The sequence below is a fragment of the Rhinoderma darwinii genome, chromosome 1 (genome assembly GCF_050947455.1).
Source record: "Rhinoderma darwinii isolate aRhiDar2 chromosome 1, aRhiDar2.hap1, whole genome shotgun sequence".
Lineage (NCBI taxonomy): Eukaryota > Metazoa > Chordata > Amphibia > Anura > Rhinodermatidae > Rhinoderma > Rhinoderma darwinii.
The window spans coordinates 468,007,151-468,031,127 of record NC_134687.1 but is presented as its reverse complement, the minus strand read 5'-3'; the positions used below and the strand labels follow the sequence as shown (position 1 = coordinate 468,031,127).

Below are 23,977 nucleotides of genomic sequence, written 5' to 3'. Positions count from 1 at the left end.
AAGACCTCTTGTAACTGGAACAAAATGTTATGTACATCTATGCTGATTTTATTGTGACCATGCCTAGAATGGCTCATAACTATTTCACAAATCTGTCATGTCCGCTGGGGCATTTCAATAACATCGGCTGTTCATAGTTGTCATTCTCAGAACGCTCATTGATAACAGGTAACTTTTATGCAGATCTGTAATCTGAACAGTAAATTGACTACTGTGGTATATTGAATAGATCACACACATAGAAAAACCACACAAGGAGAGAAAACCCAAAATGAGTGGCCAATAGTTCCAATGTAACAACCTAGTAAGCTTTTCCTCTTGTTCTCTTGAGATTGACTAAATTCAGAAGCATTTAAATTTTTCTTTATATTGTACTCCATTCATGTCATTATTTTGTGTATTCATATGCATTTTTAAATATAACATTTTAGTGGAATTCCTGGGTATTATCTCTGGGATTGCCTCAGCATAAACAGCCTAGTGATATGCCACCAATGTCTGTTCAGTGGCGAGCCGACTGCTACAACCTTTGCCCATCGCTAGAATAAAGTGGCAGTATTGCCTGGAAAGTGCCAAGCCACTTTATCTCCTGTCAGCTCCATTCAGCTTTTTTTTTATCAGGATGGTCACATGGCCTTGACTGGAATAGGCTGACATGCAGCTTCTAAAGAAAACCAAGCAGAGGTGACAGGAGATAAAGTCACACAGCGCTTTCATAGCACCACGGTAACTTCATTCTAATGATAAGGGGTGTCACAACAGTGGCCCCCCACAGAACAAATATGGGTGGCATATCCTGGTGAATGCTAATGTGCATGTTGAGATGACCGATTTAACTCTATTATGGAAACATACAATGATTTCATCTAATCTGGTTTTGTAGATTTCACATCATTTGAAGCAGCTTTTACAAGCCAAATTTCTTATAACATATTGGCTGCTGATGTTTAAGGGGAACTATTAAATCTTCTATATATCTTTCCTGCTCACTTTTTCCCAGTAGATCATCCCTACCTGTTTGGCCATTAGTTGTTTTTTTGGGGTTTTTATCTCTCTACTGTATCCTGATAAGTCAATCTATTGGACTAGAGGAAGCACGCAGGGTCCAATAGGGCCTTCTAGGGGCATCTTATGGTAAGGTCAATTAGGGGTTGCTCTTTTCAGGATGGTCTTCCCGCCTTGCTGCTTAAAGGGGTTTTCCCACATCCAAAGGATATGTCATAAATGTCAGATAGATGCGGGTCCCACCTCTGGGACCCGCACCTATCTCCAGAACGGGGCCCCCTTAACCCCGTTCAGCCGCTGTGTGTTGAGGCTGAATGAGATGTTTTCTGACCATGAAAAACGTTATATGGTCATGAGTTACGTAAACAGCGTAACTCGCGGAGCTACGCTGTTTACGTAAGTCTCATAACTTAATGGTAGTTACGTAAACAGCGTAGCTCGCATGCTGCGCTGCTTCCGTAACTGACATTCACTACTATTGGAGTTATGTAAACAGTGTAGCTCCGCGAGTTACGCTGTTTACGTAACTCACGACCATATAACGTTTTTCATGGTCGGAAAACACCTTATTCACAGAGTGGCTGAACGGGGTTTAGGGGGCCCCATTTGGAGATAGGTGCGGGTCCCAGAGGTGGGACCTGCATCTATCTGACATTTATGACATATCCTGTGGGTATGTCATAAATGTCTCTCGTGGGAAAACCCCTTTAAGTATAACTGCTTCGCATTTAAAAGGGCAAACTATGGAGTATCCTCTTGTACATTTCGTAATCTGGTACCTTTCCAATGTTTTTTTTGTCTACCTATTCAATTTTTTTATTTTTTTTTGCAGTGTAGCTGCCCTTATTAAGCCTGGCGTTTTTCAGTGATTGGAAAAATTTGTTTTTTACTTTAGTGTAGGGATTTACAAGACAATGATAACCATTGGCCCAGGTTGCAAGTTTGCGTATTTTGGACAAAATATCCCTCTTATTATTTTTGCAGGATGCAGTCTGACTTTATGATGTTAGGGGAAAATGTCAGTGCTTTGTGTTGTGTACTTAAAATGTGCTGGACAGCCCGCCTGATCTAACAGTATGGACGTGATCCATAGGCTATTAACCATAATGGTGCACTACACGTACCCGCGTGACTGAATATATAGAATCCTTATCTGTGTGCAATTATAATACTCATGGATGATGGCTGTGAGAGCGGATGTTCATCAATATTTTGCACCTGTAAAACCTCCCTCCATATAATATTGTGGCTTGTCTGTATCCTGTTGGGAACTGGCTTTAACCTGCCCTTGTATCATTTAATCTAGGTTTACACTGCATTTTTGTCCTCTGTTTAATGTATATGCAGGAAAAGCTCCAACGTATACATTAAATGGAGACTGGGATGGATTCCTAACAGTCAATAGTAAATGGAAATGACAGCATCCGTGCAGGTGAAAAAAACACGTAATATCTCCAACACATATTGCTACTTTTCACCTCGCGCAGGGGTCTTTATCAAGCAGTAGCATCCATCGCTAATAGACTAATATGGGATCCGTTTAACAGATATATTGTGAGCTTTTTCATTATGCATCCATTTAATGTATCCATCACCCATGACATCCGGTTAACGGATACTTCATTAAAAGTTATTGAAATGCCCATGACGTTTCATTAATGGAGGACTGTGACGGATGTCTGTGGCAAATACCATACCCGCACGATGGAATAGCGTATTCCATACTTTTGTATGGTATACTGCTGTTCTTGGGCCAGACGGAGGCCAAAAGGACATTCTTTAAGCATCTTTCTGACAAATAAATCCCTATGGAGATGTTTAGCGTTCCTGACATACGCTAAATAGGGAAAATGCAGTTTGGTTTTCTGTTGTTGGGCTCCGTCATAGGAACAGAACAATGAAAAAAAAAAAGGAAGTGCCGAATCTGTCACATAACGGACACCAACCACGCCAGTTTTTGGCATAAGTTATGATAAAATTTTCATTCCGATGGAGGCCCTACCCCCTTTGGCTAAGCCCTTTCCCCTTTCACTCACCACTTTTGGAAAGCAAAAAAGTTTCAAATTTTAGGGCAACTATGTAATGCGCCAAAATTTGCGACTTCTGGAGAAGGGTACAAAAATGATTCTGCTGCACTAAAAGTTCCCAAGCGCACAGTGGCCTCAATAATTCTTAAATGGAGGAAGTTTGCACAACCAGGACTCTTCCTTGTGCTGACTGCCCCACCAAACTAAGTAATTGGAGAAGGGCCTTGGTAAGAGAGGTGACCAAGAACCCAATGATCACTCTGGCTGAGTTCCAAAAGATCCTGTGTGCAAATGGGAGAACCTTCCAGAAGGTCAACCATCACGGCAGCACTCCACCAATCTGGGCTTTATGGTAGAGTGGCCAGAAAGAAGCCACTCCTCAGTAAAAGACACATAAAAGCCCGCCACAGACTGTGAGAAACAAGATTCTGTGGTCTGATGAAACCAAGATTGACATTTGTGGCCTCAATTCTAAGTGACATGACTGAAGGAAACCAGGCACTGCTCATAATTTGAACAATACCATCCCTACAGTGAAGCATGCTAGTGGCAGTATCATGCTGTGGGAATGTGTTTTTCAGCAGGTGGGACAGGGAGACTGGTCAGGGTTGAGGGAAAGATGAATGGAGTGCTCTGGACCTCAGACTGGCCTGAAGGTTCACCTTCCAACAAGACAATGACCCTAAGCACATAGCCAAGACAACAAAGAAGTGGCTTAGGGACAACTCTGTGAATATACTTGAGTGGCCCAGCCAGAGCCCTGACTTGAACCCAATCGAATATCTCTGGAGAGACCTGATAATGGATGTCCACTGATGGAGCTTGAGAGGATCTGCAGAGAAGAATGGCAGAAAATCCCCAAATCCAGGTGTGCAAACCTTGTGGCATCATACCCAAGAAGACTGGAGGCTGTTATCACTGCCAAAGGTGCTACAACTAAGTACTGAGTAAAGGGTCTGAATACTTATGTCAATGCAATATTTTAGTTTTTCTTTTTCAATAAATTAGCAAAGATTACTAACATTCTGCATTCACGTTGTCATTTATGGCATATTGAGTGCAGAATGATAGGGGAAAACTTTTTTATTTTTTTATTTTCTAGATACACATCTTTGGGTGTTGTAGAGCATAACATTAACATTGGTAACACTAAAATCTGTATTATGACTCAGTATTTTAAAGTAAATCAATTACATTTCCAAATTCAGTGTTAATATTTACCATGCACATGGCAGTAACATGGCATATCACTGTAAAATATAGCATTTTCAATGTTATTTCATTATGATTCTTTTTATATCTAAACTATGCTACTGTATATGGACTTTTTTTGCATTTTTTTTAACAATTGTCATGCAATACTCATTCATCACAAGTGTTTAGAAATCTTCCCCCTCAATTTTTTTTAAATTGCTAATTTATGCTACAATCGACACTTAATTGCACTATATATTTTAAAGAATAGGAGATAAATTCATGATACGCATCTGATACAGATTAAAATTGGAACATTGAACATCATATATATAATACATACCTATATCTCTCTGTGTACTATGACTAAAAAATCTGGGTGGTAAAGGGATAACCTTCTCAAGTATGCTTTTCTGGGAAATGATAACATAATCCAGGGCCTCTTAAGGTAGCCATACATCAACAATAGCTGTTGGCCGACAGACATCCTCCTGACCTCCCCATACACATGCATGCTCGGTTTGGCCAAGCATGCATATGTTCTAAATGGGAAGAGAGGAATAAGCTGGCGGCAGCTTATCTCCCTTGAAAACAAAGGATCGGCATGTTGAAATTCAACATGCTCCATCTATTTTTTTTCAGAGACTTCTGCCAAACAAATATCGGCAGAACATCTCATACACATTAAATGGTCGGCTGGTCTCACCGAAATTTAGCGGGTTTGTCCAATGCATATCTAATGTGTATGGCACTTTTAGATTACAGTCCCTGTGGTCAAGGCATTGTCTTTGAATATTTGAAACAAGTTATGTTCTCTACGTCAGTGATTAACAGTTGTGGGGTCTTATTTTTTTATAAGCTGTGTAACATCAAGGATCCTCTCTATTAACTATTTTGTACATTATTCTTTTCTTGGGATCAGTTGTATGCAAGACAGCTGGTGAATTGTGTGATATTCATGTATTTCCAATGAGTAAATGCCTACTTCACCTAACTCAAACTATAAAGGTATGTTCACATGTGCCAGATTTGTTTCAGAATTTTCTTTGACTGTTCGATACATCTGAATGCCGTTAGTAAAATTCCATGCATAAAAAAACTCTGTATGTATGGAACACATTTTCAGTCTCAGATTTTACTGCAAGAAAGCTTCCATGTGTGCACATACCCTGCGGAACCTAAACACAGCACAGGTAAAGGAGTTACAGAAATTGCAATGTAGATGTGGAAATTATTGTGGTTTTAGATGCGGATTTAGTGTGAAGCACTGATTATATCAATCTTTATGTGCGCCTGTGAATTTACAACGGTTTTTATAGGGTTTATGGGCAAACCACAACAAAACTCAACTTGCCTATTTTAGTGCAAAATGTTCTGCTCCCCATTCAAGTCTATGTGAATACAGAACATGCAGCATAAATTGACATTCCGCGGATTTAAAAGCCACATACTTTCTGCACTATTTTTCTGCATCTTTTTTTCCGCAGCATGTGGCTGAGATTTGCAGAAATATTATCCACTTTGCTGCTACTGTAAATGCTACGGAATTTCCCCACAGAATTCCGTTGTGATAATTCCACAGCATATCCTGCCTATGGGAACATAACCTTATAGTGGCTGGTTAACACCTCAGTAGTTCTATGTATTGATTTGATATTCTGTGGCTCTGTAGATTAGTTTATTGTGCTTATATGTTGGGCTCGTGTATCTAAAAATCTAGGCTTGTAGTATTGCGAATATAATTGCATTAGATATTTAAAAGATTATATTCCGTAATGTAAACTATACTGGAACATATACCAATACTGATATATTCCTTTCTGTACTATCAGACACCAATTAGCCATAGAATTAAAACCACTGACAGGTGAAGTGAATAACATCGATTATCTTGTTACAATGGTGGCTGTCAATGAGTGGGATATATATTAGACAGCAAGTGAACAATCAATTCTTGAAGTTGATGCAATGGAAGCAGGAAAAATAGGCAAGATTAAGGATCTGAGCGACTTTGACACGGGACAAATTGTAATGGCTAGATGACTAGATGAAGTCAGAGGATCTCCACAATGGCAGGTCTTGTGGGTTGTGGGTTGTTCCCAGTATGCAGTGGTCAGTACCTACCAAAAGTGATCCAAAGAAGGACAACCAGTGAACCTGCAACAGGGTCATGGGCGTCCAAGGCTGGAACGAAATCAAGTCCATCTGATCACAAAAGAGCTACTCTAGCACAAACTGATGAAAAAGTTAATAGTCACTATGATAGGAAGGTGTCCGAACACACAGTGCATTTCAGCTTACTGCACTTGGGGCCGCATAGCAGCAGACCGGTCAGGGTACGCATGTTGACCCTGTTCAGTGCTAAAAATTCCCCAACTGCAAGGGGATAATTCGAGTAGGATCATTTTAAATTCGATCAAAAATCTGTGGGATGTGCTGAAAAAACAATTCTGATGCAAGGAAGCCCCACCTCGCAATTTACAGGACTTAAACAATCTACTGCTAATGTCTTGGTGCCACATACCACAGGACACATTCAAAGGTCTTGTGAAGTCCATGATTCAGCAGGTCAGAGCAGTTGTGGCGGATTTACACAATATTAAGCAGGTGGTTTTAATGTTATGGCTGAACAGTGTTTATTAATATACTGGCATTTTTTTAATCTTACATTAACAGCTGTTTGGATCACTTAATAAATTACTGTAGTTTACCTGTTTAATTTTTTTTAATAATAAAATAGCTCTACATTATTTCCATACATTTATAACTATGGCATGGAGGAAAAAAAAAAAAAGGAAACAAATTTGTCTTACCTTAATTTGAATTTGGCCTGTGTAAAATTTTTAGCAAGAAAGACAAAATATGATAAAATACTTCCTGTCTTCACACTCCGAGAGAAGGAACGAATAGCTATGTTTCCATCAATTACCACTTCAATTGACAAGTTGTTGCTGGGGGCTTGGTAGAGGTAAACACTTCCAATTCTCTGCAGTGGTGGAACAGCATCATCAAAATAATTACGAGATGTCTGGCTTTTCCTTGTGTCTTCCTTGACACAATTGCCTTTCTCATCACTTTGCTGAATGGAGTAATACAATTCCACTGGACTACCATCAGGCTGCTCCAACATCTTTTTATGTCCTGCAACCACTGTTGGTGGATCAAACCAGCTTGACAGTAGCTCAAGCTCAGCAACGCACAATCCCAAGTCACTTGTCAACTTGCATGTGGCTTTAACTTCTCTTGTTTCCCGGAAGGCAAATACTTTGACACAAGGAAGTCTTTCTGTGGTGCTATAATCATCCCAATCTCTACCCACAATATAAAATAATACTTGAACTTTCGGTTTAGAACGATAGATTTTGTCCTTAAGAATATATGCTTTAATCTTCCAGTTAAATGTAAATTTATCTGTAGATCCAAAATGGCTAGAAATTAACAGTAAATCCTGTGGCACTTCTTGTTCAATAAAAAATGGTCCATAGGTGGCATTCATCACTGGTTGTTTCCTGGCCTTATAAATGAGAAATGATTCAACTCGAGACTGCAGACTGGAATTCCTCATAATGTCCTGGTTTGTTTCTTTAAGGAAGAAGGAAAGCTCGCTCTGATGGATAGTGTAGCTCACCGGTAGATAGGTTGGAAGCAAAGAAAACCTTTGTATGCTGTCTAATATCCCACGACTTGCTGTCACTGTTGAAAAAGTATAAATAATATACAATAAAATGGTAAATTTGCAACAATGCATTTCTAAACTATAAAAGATAAAGAAATTCTGTCTCAAAAATGTTTCAAGGTTCAGTACATTTTAGGATAAGGACTTAATGCTATTTATGGTTGAAAAATTAGTGAGGTCTACATAATGAAGACCACATAAGACGAAAAAGAAGATATGACTATTCATCATGTGTTAAAATAATGTATTATTATTATTTTATTATATTATATTTACTACAATCATTTAGTCTTACCAATATGCAGAAAAGACAGAAAAAAATACCAAAAAAAAGCTTGAATAAACCTCATTCTAATTGCTAACAACCTGTTCAGTAAATACAATAAAAATAAAGTATAATTCATAAAAAAAATGGACACCTGCAACACAAATAACACGTTCTGATAAAATATAGCTACTTGTGCAGGAAGAAATAGAATTGTGTACTAAGATGAAGGCTCTATAAGGTGTACAATTATACCCATGGAGATCTTTGAGTAGTGGTAGATAAGACTTTGGAGAGACATTGGTAATGTTGCCAGCCATTGAATTCCAGCTGGTTATTTATCAAAAAGGATAGATAAGCAATGTCATCGATGTATTTTTGAAAGCCCAAATTTATAATTCAAAAAAAGTCAGGTTCGTGGGTGAAAAAAAATTGATGGTTAATATCTAAACCTATTTTTGTAGCACAAAGGTATCTGTAGCTTCAATCCATGACAAATAAGTATTAGCTTTCAAGGATGAATTAACTAATGAGGGTTCCACCTGTTATCGATCACATCTAAGTTATGAAGTTAGATATGATAAGTAAGGGTATGTTCACATGCTAAACTAAAAACGGCTGTAAAATACAAAGTTGTTTTCAAGGGAAAATAGCCTCTGATTTTCAGCCGTTTTTAAAGCATCAGGTTTTTTTATGCGGTTTTTTTCAGACGTATTTGGAGCTGTTTTTTCTATTGACCCAATGAAAAATAGCTCCAAAAACGGCTCAAGAAGTGACATGCACTTCTTTTCATGGGGTGTTTTTTTACGCGCCGTTTTTTCAAACGGCTGCATAAAAAAAGCCCCGTCGGAACGAAGCGCTGTTTCAAATCGATGGGCAGATGTTTGGAGGCATTCAGCTTCCGTTTTTTCAGCCGTTTCTCAGGGTGTTTACAAACCAAAAAACGGCTGAAAATAAGTCGTGTGAACATACCCTAACAGCTAGATCCTGCATGTCAGAGACACGCAGAACCCACTTACACTGAACCTGCCAGTCCCGCTGAGCTGACGGATACAGGTTTCAGTGCTAGATACAGCTGCTCTGTATACAGGAAACAAAGCAGCTGCATCTGAAAAATGTAAAATTATTTTTCATAAAAAGTATTTAGAAAGTTGCACAAATCACGCTAATAGACATTTTTATTAAAATTTTAAAAAACAACTATTTCAAGGGTGTACATAGCCTTTAATGTATTATTATTATTACTCTGTATTATATTTTCTTGTAAAAATTATACTGAAGTTGATTTCAATATTAATATGTTTTCTGACAAGTGTTGCTACTGGATTTAGTCTGCATACAAAAAAAAATGCAACCTGAAAATTTTATTGTTTATATCCTTGTTGTTTATTAGCATAAAGCATTCTTCTATCAGGAGACTTCTTAAACCCCTTCCATGTTGACAGTCAAATAACCCGTGATATACTTCCCATCCTAAAACAGCTGTCACTCGCTACTGTATATGTTAGGATCAAAGGAAAAGAGAGAGATTATAATTATCAATTCAGAAACCGTATCTGATTAGTAACTGGAGTGTAATTCATAAAGGAAGTCATCTTTACTTATTGTGTGGCATTTAAAGGGACACTACATCTAAAGTCTAGTGTATCTTTAGTTGAACGTTGCCTACTGATATCTGCAGACAGTTATTACAGGCTGAGGAGTTCACTTCAATAATGTCTATTGGAAAGAAGTCTGTATCAGTGTCTGCCCCATAATCATTCATACCTTCAGTTCTGAGAATCTCCAAAAACATTTATAATATATATGTATGTAAATAATAGTAGCTAGACTCATAATACTGAAATAAACTAGCAGCCCAAATAGAGCTGACAATCTAACTTTCCTATCTCAAACATATGCAAGCCAAATTTATAGGAAGCCAATTGACCGATCAGTATATTTTTGAAGTGTGGGAGTACTTGGAGGAAATAGACGCAAACATGAGAAGTACATACAAACTCCATGCAGATGTTGTCTATGGTCAGATACGAATCCCGGACGCCAGTGCAGGCGACATTACTTGAGTTACAGTGGTGCCAGTATAAAATAGAGCAATACAATTATTGATAGACTTCCTCCAAGTAAAAGTGAATTCACTTTTTCTTTTGAGGTTTTCTCTAGGAATTTCACTTTAGCAGAAACACTAGAGATAAAGTAATAATCTCCTTGGAGGAGACCACCCTTTAGCTAATTGACTGGAGCTGCTACAGCAATGAGGTAGAAGTATGACTTCAGGTTTCAAGTCCTTCCCTATAATTATTATCATTTATTTATAATATGCCAGTTACATACTTTGCTCATTTAGCCATATTCTGTTCAATACTTTTCATGTATTTCTACTTAACCTTTCGCCTTAGTTCAGAATATTTGATTATAGATAATTTAAGATTAAAGAATGGGAAATGATCTGTAATAAATAAATTAGCAAAGCACAGATTAGACTGTAGAAATTGGTAAGACAGTGGTTGGGTTGAAGGTTTCTGCCTTGCTGGCCTAAAACCGCATTGAACCCCTTTGACTCCTACCAATCACTAGAGTTCTTGCAAGGTGCATAAAAACAAAAGGTACCAGAGCCTTTATAATCATTGCTTAATGGAAATTAACCCACCTCTCTAACATAATCGGTGTTTCAATTCCTCACCATTTTCAAGATCTCCACTTTCAATTGCTGCTGATATGGTATATTTAGCTCTCAAAGAACTAAAACAAAACGTATACAGTATTAGTACGCTGCATAACCCCTCATTATACAACCATTAGGCATTCTTTTACGTACAACTAGGAATCCCATGAAAATGTATACACTATATGAGCAAAAGTATTGGGACCCCTACACATTACACTTACAGGAGATTTATGACATCCCATTCTAAATCCATAGGCATTAATATGGAGTTGGTCCCTCCTTTGCAGCTAAAACAGCTTCCACTCTTCTGGGAAGACTTACTACAACATTTTGGAGTATGTTTGTGGGATTTTTTTGCCCATTCATCCTTGGTGAGGTCAGACACTGATGTTGGATTTGAGGGCCTGGCTCGCAATCTTCATTCTAGTTCATCCCAAAGGAGTTTGGTGCGGTTGAGGTCAGGACTCTGTGCAAAGCCAGTCAAGTTCTTCCACACCAAACTCATCCAACCATGTCTTTATGGACCTTGCTTTGTGCACTGGGGCACAGTCATGCATGCTAGAACTGAAAACTACCTTCCCCAAACTGTTCCCACAAAATTGGAAGCATACAATTGTAGAAACTGTCTTGGTATGCTGAAGCATTAAGATTTTCCTTCACTGGAACGAAGGGGCCTAGGCCAACCCCTGAAAAACAACCCCATAGCATTATCCCTCCTCCACCAAACTTTACAGTTGGCACAATGCAGTCAGGCAGGTAACGTTCTCCTGGCATTTGCCAAACCCAGACTTGTCCATCAGACTGCCAGATAGAGAAGAGTGATTCATTACTCCACAGAACACCTTTCCACTGCTCCAGAGTCCAGTGCTGATGTGCTTTATACCACTCCATCCGACCCTTTGCCTTGTGCTAGATGATGTAAGGCTTGCATGCAGCTGCTCGGACATGCCATGAACCTCCTGGGGCACAGTTTTTGTACGGATGCCAGAGGAGGTTTGGAGCTCTGCAGGTATTAAGTGAGCAGAGAATTGGCAACTTTTATGCACAATGCGCCTCAAGCACTCGGCGAACCCACTCTGTAACTTTACATGGTCTGCAACTTTGTGGCTGAGTTACTGTGGTTCCTAAACGCTTCTACTTTACAATAACACCACTCACAGTTGATCTTGAAATATTGTCTCTAGGGGAAACAAAATTTCATGAACTGACTTGTTACAACGGTGGAATCCTATAACAGTGCCCCGCTGGAATTCAGCGAGCTCTTTAGAACGACTCATTCTTTCACAAATTTTTGTAAAGGCAACTTCATGGCTAGGTGCTGGATATTATATACCTGTGGCAATGGGACTGAATGAAACACCTGAATTCAATGATTAAGAGGTGTGTCCCAATACTTTTGTCTATATAGTGTATAAATATGTAACCAGTATCTATTATAATATTGTAATTTACATAACTTTACAAATGTGGACATTTTAAAAAAAAAATACAAATTTCAGGTATTTATTACTGTGAAACCGTTGCTGAACCAAAGTTGATGCCCTAAACAGGGTTTTAAAGGGGTTGTGTCATAAAGACGACTCCTTTCTCTAAATACAGCTGCCCTGGCAAACCGCTGATAGCTGTGCGTCCGGCTCCTGAAGCCTCTGGAAATCTGCTGACATCAAAAAGGGAAGCAGTCGCTGCAGTGGAAATGTAGTATTACACCATTGGCAGAGTATTACACCTCAAATTTAGCAGGAATGGTTTGCGGAGGCAATGTCACATTTACAATGCTCCTAAGGTACCAAAACAGTGGAAACTACACAAAAGTGACTCCATTTAGGATATTACACCCCTTGAGGAATTTTTCTAGGGGTATAGTTAGCTTTTTGACCCCACAGGTTGTTTTTTTTTGCAGAATTTGTGGAATTAGGCCGTGAAAATAGAAATCTACTATTTTTTCTGAAAAAACATAGACATTTTTACAAGGAATAAAGGAGAAAAAGAACCACAACATTTGTAAAGCAATTTCTCCCGATTATGGCAATACTCCATATATGGTAATAAACTGCTGTTTGGACCCACAGCGGGGCTTAGAAAGGAAGGAGCGCCATTTGGCTTTTGGAGCTCAAATTTAGTTGGAATGGTTTTCAGGTGTCATGTCGCATTTTCAAAGCCCTGAAGGGACCAAAACAGTGTAAACACCCCAAAAGTGACCCCATTTGGGTAACTACACCCCTTAATGAATCTATCTAGACATAAGGTGAGCATTTAGACCCCACGGGTCTTTTGCAGAATTTATTAGAACTAGGCCGTGAAATTAGGCCGTGAAAATGAATATCCAAATTTTTTCCACTAAAATATTGCATTTTCACAAGGGATAAAGGGGAAAAATCCACCCAACATTTGTAAAGCAATTTCTCCCGAGTATGGCAATTCCCCACATGTGGTCATAAATGTTATTTTCATTAGAAATTAATTAACCCTTTCAGGACTGATACATTTTTTGCTATTGTATTTTTGTTTTTCACTCCCCGCCTTCCAAAATCCATAACTGTTTTTATTTTTCCATCAATAGTGGTGTGAGGCTTATTTTTTGCGGAAGGAGTTTGTTTCTATTGACACCATTTAAAGTACCATATAATGTTGTAATGTACTGGGAAACTGAAAAAATAATTTGTGCGTGCTAAAATTAGGAAAAAATTCTTCCATTTTATTTTTTGGGTTTCGTTTTTACAGCTTTCACTGTGCGGTGAAAACGACAACTTAACTTTATTCTGCAGCTCAAAATGATTAATGTGATACCAAATTTATATTTTACTACTTTTACAAAGAAAAAACTATTTGTTTTAAAAAAAAAAAAATTTTGTTTTACCACATTCCGAGAGCCATAAACTTTTTATTTTTTAGGCGATTGAACTGTGTAAGGGGTTATTTTTTGTGGGACAAGATGTACGAGCTGTAGTTTTTATTGGTACCATTTTTTTGGTATATATAATTTATTCATCATTCTTTATTAAAAAAATTTTGAGAGCTAAGTTGACCAAAAAACAGCGATTTTGGCGTTTGAAATTTTTTTTTTTTTAAGGCGTACACCGTGCAAGTTAAATAATGGTATATTGTAATAGTTTGGACTTTAACGGACGTAGCGATACCAATTTTGATTCTTTTTTTTATACATTACTTTAGAGGAAAAATGGGAAAAGGTGTTTATTTTTTAACTTTTAATGTGTTTTCTTTAGTACTAATAACTTTATTTAACTTTTTTTTTACACATTTTATTAGTCCCCCTAGAGGACTTGTACCAGCGATCCTTGGATCGCTGGTACAATACACTGCAATACTAATGTATTGGAGTATATTGTCAGCTGTAAGGCCATGTTCAGACGTGGCGGAATTTTTCCGCTGCAAATGGTGCAGATTCGGGGCAATTACGCAACGAATCTGCAGCAACATTTTCATATTTGACAGGTAATTCAGACGTTGCAGAAAACACAGCGGACCTGCAACAGATTTCCGTTTTTGCATTGCATAGGCTGAAATCCGCAGTGAAATTCCGCTTCTTCTCCGCAACATAAAGAGCATGCTGCGGAGGGAAAAATCTGCACCGCAGCCTAATTTCCGCACAGTAATTTTCTGCAATGTCTGAACTAAGTTTGCTAAAAATGTATAGAAACAACTGCAAAAAACGTCTGCTGCAGAATTCCACTGCGGACTGTCCGCAGCGGAATTCAACAGCAATTACACCAATGTGCCCTAATACACAGCTCACACCCACAGCGTATGGAGTGGACTCAGTACGTGAGCTGGCTCCATACATCAACCCCCGCACCACGACGTGCTATTACGTCATGGATGATGCAAAGTGAAAATTGCATTTTTCCACTGATAAGCCATTTTAGTGCACAATGTGCACAATGCCCAGTTTGTGCCACTGAAGACAAATGCCTCATAAAATGTTAAATCGGGTTCTCTCGGGTATGGCGATGCCATATATGTGGATGTAAATGTTTGGGCATGCTGTAGTGCTCTGAAGGGAGGGAGCGCCATTTGGCTTTTGGAGCGTAGAATTTGTTTGGTAATAGTTCTGTTTGGAGTATTGCTGGTCTTTCAGTTTATAATGTGGGGGATATGTAATCTGTGCGGAGAACATCAGGGTATATGTAATCTGTAGTAATAGCAGGGAAAAGGGGATGGGAGGAAACCTCCAGCTCACCAGCTCCACACTCCTGTGTTCCAATATCGCCTGGATCTTCCGCGACGGCACACAGCAGGTAATAGAAGCAAATTTTTGCTTCTATATGTAATCTGTGCGGAGTACATCAGGGTATATGTAAGCTGTGCGGAGTACATCAGGGAATAATAAGAGGGTATAATAATGCAGTAAATAAATACTAATCTGCAGATTTGTGGCCAGCGTCGCACTGATAAATGGTGCCCAATCTTATCCGCTTTTAGAACACCTTGCACATTTTGTGTCGCCATATTCTGGGAGCCAGAACTTTTTTATTTTTTCTCCTGCGGTGTGAGGGCTGATTTGTTGCGGAACAAGCTGTAGTTTTCATTGGTACCATTTTGGGGTACATGCGATTTTTTTTTTATCACTTTTTATTTCATTTTTTGTGAAGCAATGTGACAGACTCTGAATTTTTTTTCACCGTGTTCACTGTGCGCTGTGAATGAAATTTTACTTTATTCTGCGGGTCGATACGATTACGGCAATACCATATGTATATATTTTTATGTTTTGCAGCGTTTGAACAATAAAATAACTTTTTTTTTTATTTTATTTATTTTTTGTGTCACCATATTCTGAGAGCCATAACTTTTTCTATTTTTCATTCAATAAAGCTGTGTAAGGGCTTGTTTTTTGTGGGACGGGTTGTACTTTTTAATGGTGTTATTTTGGGGGATATGCGACCTTTTGATCACTTTTTATTCCTTTTTTGGGATAGCAAGGTGACCAAAAACCAGCAATTCTGACAATGTTTTTTATTCTTTTATTTTACAGTGTTCACTATGGGCTATAAATTACATTTTTACTTTATTTTGCGGGTCAATACGATTACAGCAATACCATATGTATATAGTTTTGCAGCGTTTGCACAATAAACATTTAGCAGTTTATGACCACATGTGGGGTATTGCCGTACTAGGGAGATTTTTTTTTTACAAATATTGGGGTGTTTTTTTCCTTTATTCCTTATAAAAATGAAAAAATCTGAGCTAAAACTTCATTTATGAGAACATTTTTGATTTTAATGGCATAATTTCAATACATTTAACAAAAACCTGTGGGATCAAATTGCTTTACCCCTAGATAAATGCCTTGAGGGGTGTAGTTTCTAAAATGTTGTCTTTTTAGGGGTGTTTCCTATGTTTTGGCCCCACAATTCCTCTTCAAACCTGACATGGTGCCAAAAATATATTCTAATAAAAAGGAGACGCCAAAATCCTCTAGGTGCTCCTTTGCTTTTGAGGTCTGCGTTTCAGTTCAATAGCACACTAGGGCCAATTCTGGGATATTTCTAAAAACTGCAGAATCTGGGCAATAAATATTGAGCTGCGTGCCTCTGGTTAAACCCTCTCTGTTACAGAAAAAATAGAATTAAAATGGAATTTCGTAAAAAAAAAAAAAATTGTACATTTTACCTCCACTTTGCTTTAAATCCTGTGAAATGGCTAAAGGGTAAAAAAAACTTAAAAAATGTTCTGAATACTTTGAGGGTGCAGTTTTTAAAATGGGGTGATTTATGGGAGGTTTCTAATGTATGGGCCTCTCAAAGCCACTTCAGAGCTGTAGGGTCCCTAAAAAAAAAATAGGATTTGGAAATCATTTAAAATGTTAGAAATACCTGTTAAAGTTATAAGCCTTGTAAGGTCCTAAAAAAAATCAAAAACTGTGCCAACATAAAGTTGACATGTTAAGTAGTTACTATTTTGTGTGATATAACGGTCTGTCTTACAAGCATATACATTTAAAATGTTTCAAAATTTTCTCTAAATGTTGGTGCTTTTCACAAATAAACCAAATTTATCGACCACATTTTTCCACTATCATAATGTAGAATATGTCATGAGAAAACAATCTCGGAATTGCTTGGATAGGTAAAACCATTCCAACGTTATTACCACATAAAGTGACAAATGTCAGATTTAAAAAAAATGGGCTGTGTCCACAAGACCAAAATTGGTGGGACAACCTCTTTAAGTATTTAGCAATATGTCAAAGGTATAAGTTAGGGATATATTGTGAGATAATTACATGGAAGTGATGTGTATATTCACAACAAGTTATGCTACCGAGAAAGAAAACACTTTCATTTTGATTTCAGAGCCCAGGAGGTTAGTAAACAGATGTTTATGAAAAATACTATCTATTTCCAACCCAATCTTGAAAAATTATATTTCTTAAAACAAATATTTTGTCAGTTTCATTTTCTACAATTCTTTTTACAATGTGATGTCATTTCTTACAATCAGAATATTCAATAATGGTATGCTAGAAAAATGCAGACACTGTACGTAATATCAGATTACTTTTGAAGAATTTCTCAAAGATTATTTGCACTATAATAATTAGAATCTCTCCGTATAGTTTACTTTTACAATATGAAGGGAACACTGAACCTGTCATGTTGCAGGAAACAATATAAGAAGCAATTCCTTTCCTACTAAAACTCAATATTATTTGCAACAATTAAATCTTAAACTGTAAAGAGGATAAGCTGATTCTCCATATTGAAGTTACAGTGCTGTGCCCCTCATCTGATTCCTTCTATTTTTGCTAATTTGTCACATTTAAATGTTTAAGATCATCCAATTAATGCTAATATAAGATGAAGACAACACAAGGAAACATAAAATGCAGCTTTTAAATAATCATTCCATAAATCTTCATTCTCATGTGAAAAAGTATTTGCCCCCCTAATAACTGGCTGTGCCACCCTTGGCAATAACAACTGCAATCAAATGGTTTTTTTTACTTCGCTGTGGAGTAATTTTGTCCCGTTCTACTTTGCAGAATTGTTTTAATTCAGCTACATTGGAGGGTTTTCGACATGAACTGCCGGTTTAAGGTCTTGTCACAGCATCTCAATGGTATTTAATTTGTGTATAGGTTCAGACAGTACCAGATAAATGGAAGGGTGGGGTTTTGCACGGATAGGGGCACAACCCAAATATAAATATAAAAGAGTATCCGGCACACCAATTTTGAAACAAAGGTATTTTTATTTTGTTTTTGTTTTTAATGCCAGTGGCAGAGTGTGACGTTTCGGTCTAATTGACCTTCATCAAGCACTGAGCCGTGCTGGAAAACTGTATAGACGAGCGCTAGTGGTGCTGATAGCGGCTGGCAGCTGTGTCATGGCGCTATCAGCACCACTAGCGCTCGTCTATACAGTTTTCCAGCACCGCTCAGTGCCTGATGAAGGTCACTTAGACCGAAACGTCGCACTCTGCCACTGGCATTAAAAATAAAAACAAAATAAAAATACCTTTGTTTCAAAATTGGTGTGCCGGATACTCTTTTATATCAATAGTATTCAAGTCAGGACTTTGAGTCGGTCACTCCAAAAACTAAAGATTAATTATTATTTTTTTAGCCATTCAGAGGTGGACTTGCTTGTGCCCTTCCGATCATTGCCCTGCTGCATAACCAAACTGCTTTTGAGCTTTAGGTCGTGAACTGACGGGTGGATATTCTCCTTCAGGATTTTCTGAAAGAGAGCAGACTTTATGGTTCCATTAATTATGACAAGTGGTTCAGGTCCATCAGAAATAAAGCAGCCCCAGACCATTACACTGCCACCACCACGTTTGCCTGTTGGTATAATGTTCTTATAGTGGAATGCGATGTTAGCTTTACGCCAAAATGTTCCACCTTTGACTCATTAATCCACAGAATATTATTCCAAAAGTCTTGGGGGTCAAATAGATGTTTTTTTGGCAAATGCGAGACGAGCCTTTGTGTTTTTTTTGGTCAGAAGTTTGCACATTGCAACTCTCCCATGAATGCCATTTTTTGCCCAGTGTCTTTCTTATTGTGGAATCATGTACATTGACCTTAACTGAGGCAAGTGAGCCCTGCAGTTTTAACCCCTTCCCCCTGCTTGCATTCTGGGCCCTAATGACCAAGCCATTTTTTACGTTTTTCCATTGTCACATTCGAAGAGCTATAACTTTTTTATTTTTGCGTCGACATAGCACCATTTTGAGGTACATATAATTTATTCATTAACTTTTATTAACTTTTTTGGGGGGCGGGATAGAAGAAAACCTGAAATTTCACCACTCTTTTTTTGCGCCCTAAATCTACATCGTTTACCGTGTGGTATAAATAACACAATCTTTATTCAACGGGTTGTTATGATCGCAACGGTACTAAATTTGTATAGATTTTGTATGTTTTACTACTTACACAGTAAAAGCACTTTTTTTTCAAAATTATTTGTTTTTGTGTCTCCATATTTGAAGAGCCATAACTATTTTATTGTTCCGCCGATGCAGTTGTATGAGGGCTTTTTTTTTTGCGGGACGACTTGTAGTTTTTATTGGTACCATTTGAGAGCAGATGCGACTTTTTGATCACTTTTTATCAAATTTTTTTTAAGTCAGGATTAACAGAAAACAGCAATTTTTCCATTGTTATTTATTTTATTTTTTACGGTGTTCACTGTGTGGGTTAAATAATGTAACACCTTTATAGTCGGGGTCGTTACGGACGCAGCGATATCAAATATGTGTAACGTTTTTGCTTTATTATATCACATTTTTTTAAATTAACTTTATTCAACTTTTTTTTACTTTTTACTAGTCCCACTAGGGGACTTTAATATGCGATCCTCCGATCGCTATTATAATACACTGCAATACTTCGTATTGCAGTGTATTACTGCTTGTCCGTATAAAACGGACAGGCATCTGCTAGGACATGCCTCCGGCATGACCTAGCAGGCATTCACTACAGGCAGACCTGGGGGCCTTTATTAGGCCCCCGGCTGCCATCGGAGACACAGACACTTGGTGATTTTATTGCCGGGTTTCTGTGGGGGAGAGAGGGAACTCCCTCCCTCTCTCCATAACCACTCAGATGCGGTGCACGCTATTCAGCATCGCATCTGAGGGGTTAAACGGGTGAGATCGATACTTATATCGATCTCACCCGGTCGAGCAGGGACGCCCCCAGCCCTCAGCTACCTCTGGCAGCTGAGAACAGGGAGATTTGACAGCTCCCTGCTCTGTTTACTTTATTCTAATGCAGCGCCGTGGAATGGCGGCGCTGTCAAATAAAGCCCACTAATGACCGCCGTGAATAGGCTTATCGGCGGTCATTAAGGGGTTAAAGATGTTCGTCTGGGTTCTTATGTAACATCCTAGAGGAGTCGTCAATGCGCTCTTGGTGAAATTTTGGTAGGTCAGCCACTCCTGGTAACGTTCACTACTGTTTTACATTTTCTCCATTTGTGGATAATTGCTCTTATTATGGTTCGCTGGAGTTCCATAGCCTTAGCAACTGCTTTGCAACTCTTTCCAGACTGGTAGATTTCAATGACTGTTTGGCATCTATATTTGAATCTCTTTAGGACGTGCCTTCAGATGCTGCTCTTTGAGATCTTCTAGCCTGATTTACATTACCAGACAGGTTGTATTTAAGTGATGCTTAGGTTCAACATTTCTGGCAGTAATCCTGCCTAGTTGTGGCTAGTAAAATTGAATTTGGTGAACAGGTAGATTTAATAACTAGAGGCAATTATTTTTTCAAGTACGTCCAAGTGGGGCTTAACAGAATTTTTCCTTCAATAAATGAAATCCGCATTTAAAAACAGCATTTTGTGTTTACTTGGTTTATCTTTCTAATATTAAAATTAGATTGATGATCTTAACATTCAAACGTGACAAATGTGCAAAAAAATAAGAAATTAAAAGGGGCAAAACTTTTTCACAGCAGTGTACAAGTACAATAGAGTAGTGAATCTAGATTACACCACAGTATAAGCTAGAGCTACATGGCAATTAAAGGGGTTCACAGGATTAAAAGAAACATGGCTGCTTTTTAACAAAAACAGTGCCACATCTGTCCATAGGTTGTGTCTGGTATTTCTTCTCAGCCCAATTCACTTTAATACAGCTGAGCTGCAATACCAGACAGATATTGGCACTGTTTTTGGAAGAAAGCAGCTATGTTTTTCTTATCCTGAACAATCCATTTAACCCCTTTGCGCATCGTTCGCGCTCAGCTCAGTAAATGTACTGACCTGAGTTAACACGGCGTCATCTTTCCCTGGCGCGTGTTTGAGCTGTGATACCTGCTGTTTACAAAAGCAGGCTATCACAGCTCAGTGTGCAGGGACCGATCGTGGTGGTCCCCACCTATTAACCCATTAGAAGCCGCGTTCAATAGCGATCGAGGCTTCTTAGAGGTTAAAGCACTGTATGATGGCCCGCGACATTATCGCGGGCGCCAATGGCTGCTATGGCAACCGGAGGCCTAACAATGGCGTCCGGCTATGTCAAGTATGGAAGCCTAGTGGGTCCTGACAAAGTCAGGACCCACTATGCATGCTGTCAGTCAGTAGCTGACAGCTCTAATACACTGCACTACGCCTTCTGCCCTCAAGTACACTAGTAGGACAAAGTAAAAAAAAGTTGTGTCAAAAAAAAGTTTTAAACGTAAAAATCCCCCTTTTTCCTTATCAGTCCTTTATTATTAATAAACAAATAATAAATAAACAAATAAACTATACATAATTGGTATTGCCGCGTCCGTAACGGCCTGAACTACAAAATTATTTTGTTATTTATCCCGCGCGGTGAACGTCATAAAAGAAAATAATAATAGACCATATGAGAATCACAAGTTTTTGGTCACTTCACATCCCAAAAAAATGAATAAAAAGAGATCAAAAAGTTGCATGTACCTAAAAATGGTTTTGATCGAAACTACAAAAAACAAGCCCTCACGTGGTTTTGGAAAAATAATAAAGTTCTGTTTCTTAGAATATGGCAACACAAAAATGATTTTTCATAAAAAGTATTTTATTGTGCAAACGCCATAAGACATAAAAAGGCTATAAACTATAAACATATGGTATTGCCGTAATCGTATCGCCCCACAGAATAAAATGAATATGTCATTTATAGCGCACTGTGAACGCTGTAAAAAAAAGGAATACAAAACTATAGTAGAATTGCTGTTTTTTAGTCACAATTCCTGTGGTTTTTACGGCAGAAAATGGTGCATATTCTGCTGCGTTTTTCACAATGTTAGGAGATGGAAACTAAAACGCAGCAATTCTGGCCACTTTCTGTAGCAGGAATTGACATGCTGCAGTCCGAAAAATACACACTGCATGTTAATTTCTGCTCTGATTTTTTACGCAGCGGATAAGATTTGTTAAATCCCATCCACTATGCTGCTACTGTATTCTGCTGCGTTTTTTCCATCCGAAATTCCGTCCAAAACAAAAACGCGCCAATTCCGCAGCATGTGGATGAGCCCTAAGGGGAATAAAGCCAAAGGTAATGAAAAGGAAGTCATTCAGGATATAGTGGTGTTAACCAATACCAAGAAGGGGCCTCATTTAAATCATTGCTATTGGTCCTCCTCTCCTCTCTGTAAACTTCTGATCAAGATTGATTGGGTCCTATTGTGAAGGGCTAAACGTGAAGAATTACTTGTGATTGAGCAAGTAAATAAATCAAGGTTTTTACTGACAGCCTCTCTGGATATTTTTATCTCTGTATTACACCTCAATGCACATATGTGAAACTGGTGTTTTCTTTTGAAGGGGTTGCATGAATGGGTTGCCTGAAAAAAACAACATTGTCCAATACCCTATTGGTGCAATAGACTTAATAAATTTCCACCAAATAGCCAGAGTGGTGAACAGCTACTAAGAGTGCCTTTCTTGCTGTTTAGAATAAAATGAATAAAATGAATATGTCATTTATAGCGCACGGTGAACGCTGTAAAAAAAAAGGAATACAAAACTATGGTAGAATTGCTGTTTTTTAGTCACCACGCCTCTTAAAAATAGAATAAAAACTGATCAAAAAGTCGCATGCACCCCATGAAAACTACAATGAATTCCTCAAGGGGTCTAGTTTCCAAAATGGAGTCACTTTTAAGGGGTTTCCCCTGTACTGGAACCTCAGAAGCTCTGCAAATGCGACATGGCGCCCAGAAACCAATCCAGCAAAATCTACATGGCAAACAGCGCTCCTGCCGTTCTGAGCCCTGCCATCTGTCCAATCAGCAGTTTATGACCACATATGGGCTATTGCCGTAATTGGGAGAAATTGCTTTACAAATGTTGGGGTGCTTTTTCTCCTTTATTCCTTGTCAAAATTAAAATTTGGACCTTATATCGGAAAAATTTGATTTTCAATTGCACAGCCTAATTCCACAAAATGCAACACAAAACCTGTGGGATCTAAATGCCCACTATACCCCTCGATAAGTTCCTTGATGGGTGTGGTTTGTCAAATAGGCTCACTTTTGGGGGGTTTCCACTGTTCTGGCACCACAAAACCTCTTCAAACCGGACATGAAATTTGTAAATTTTCCCCTCTACATTGCTTTAAATTTATGTGAAACACCTAGACTGTTAATAAACTTTCTAAATGCTATTTTGAATACTTTGAGGGGTCTAGTTTCTAAAACGGGGTGTTTTATGGGGGTTTCTAATATATAGGCTCCTCAATGCCAGTTCAGAACTGAACTGGTACCTAAAAAAAAGAGGCTTTTGAAATTTTATTCAAAATATGAGAAATTTCTGCTTATGTTCTAAGCCTTGTAACGTCGTAGAAAAAAAAGAATGTTCAAAAAAGGATGCCAACATATAGTAGACATATGGGAAATGTGAACTAGTAACTATTTTTGGTGGTATAACCATCTGTCTTACAAGCAGATGCATTTAAATTCAGAAAAATGCTATTTAAAAAAAAAAATCTCAATTTTGCTATTTTTCACAAATAAACACTGAATATATCAACCAAATTTCACCACTAACATAAAGTCCATTGTGTCATGAGAAAACAATCTCAGAATCGCTTGGATAGGTTTAAGCATTCCCAAGTTATTACCACATAAAGTGAAATATGTCAGATTTGAAAAATGGGCTCTGAGCCTTAAGGCCAAAACTAGGCTGTGTCCT

At 38.2% G+C, this 23,977-nt stretch overlaps 1 protein-coding gene across 1 annotated transcript in view; it reads right to left on the bottom strand.

The window, feature by feature from the left end:
* The window catches only part of LOC142657885 (transmembrane protein 132D-like), an 863,822-nt gene that overhangs the window by 612,837 nt on the left and 227,008 nt on the right, over positions 1-23,977 (bottom strand). The window contains exon 2 of the mRNA XM_075833390.1: positions 7,040-7,919. Within this exon, the coding sequence (XP_075689505.1) occupies positions 7,040-7,919 (880 nt within the window). The remainder of the gene's footprint in view (positions 1-7,039; positions 7,920-23,977) is intronic.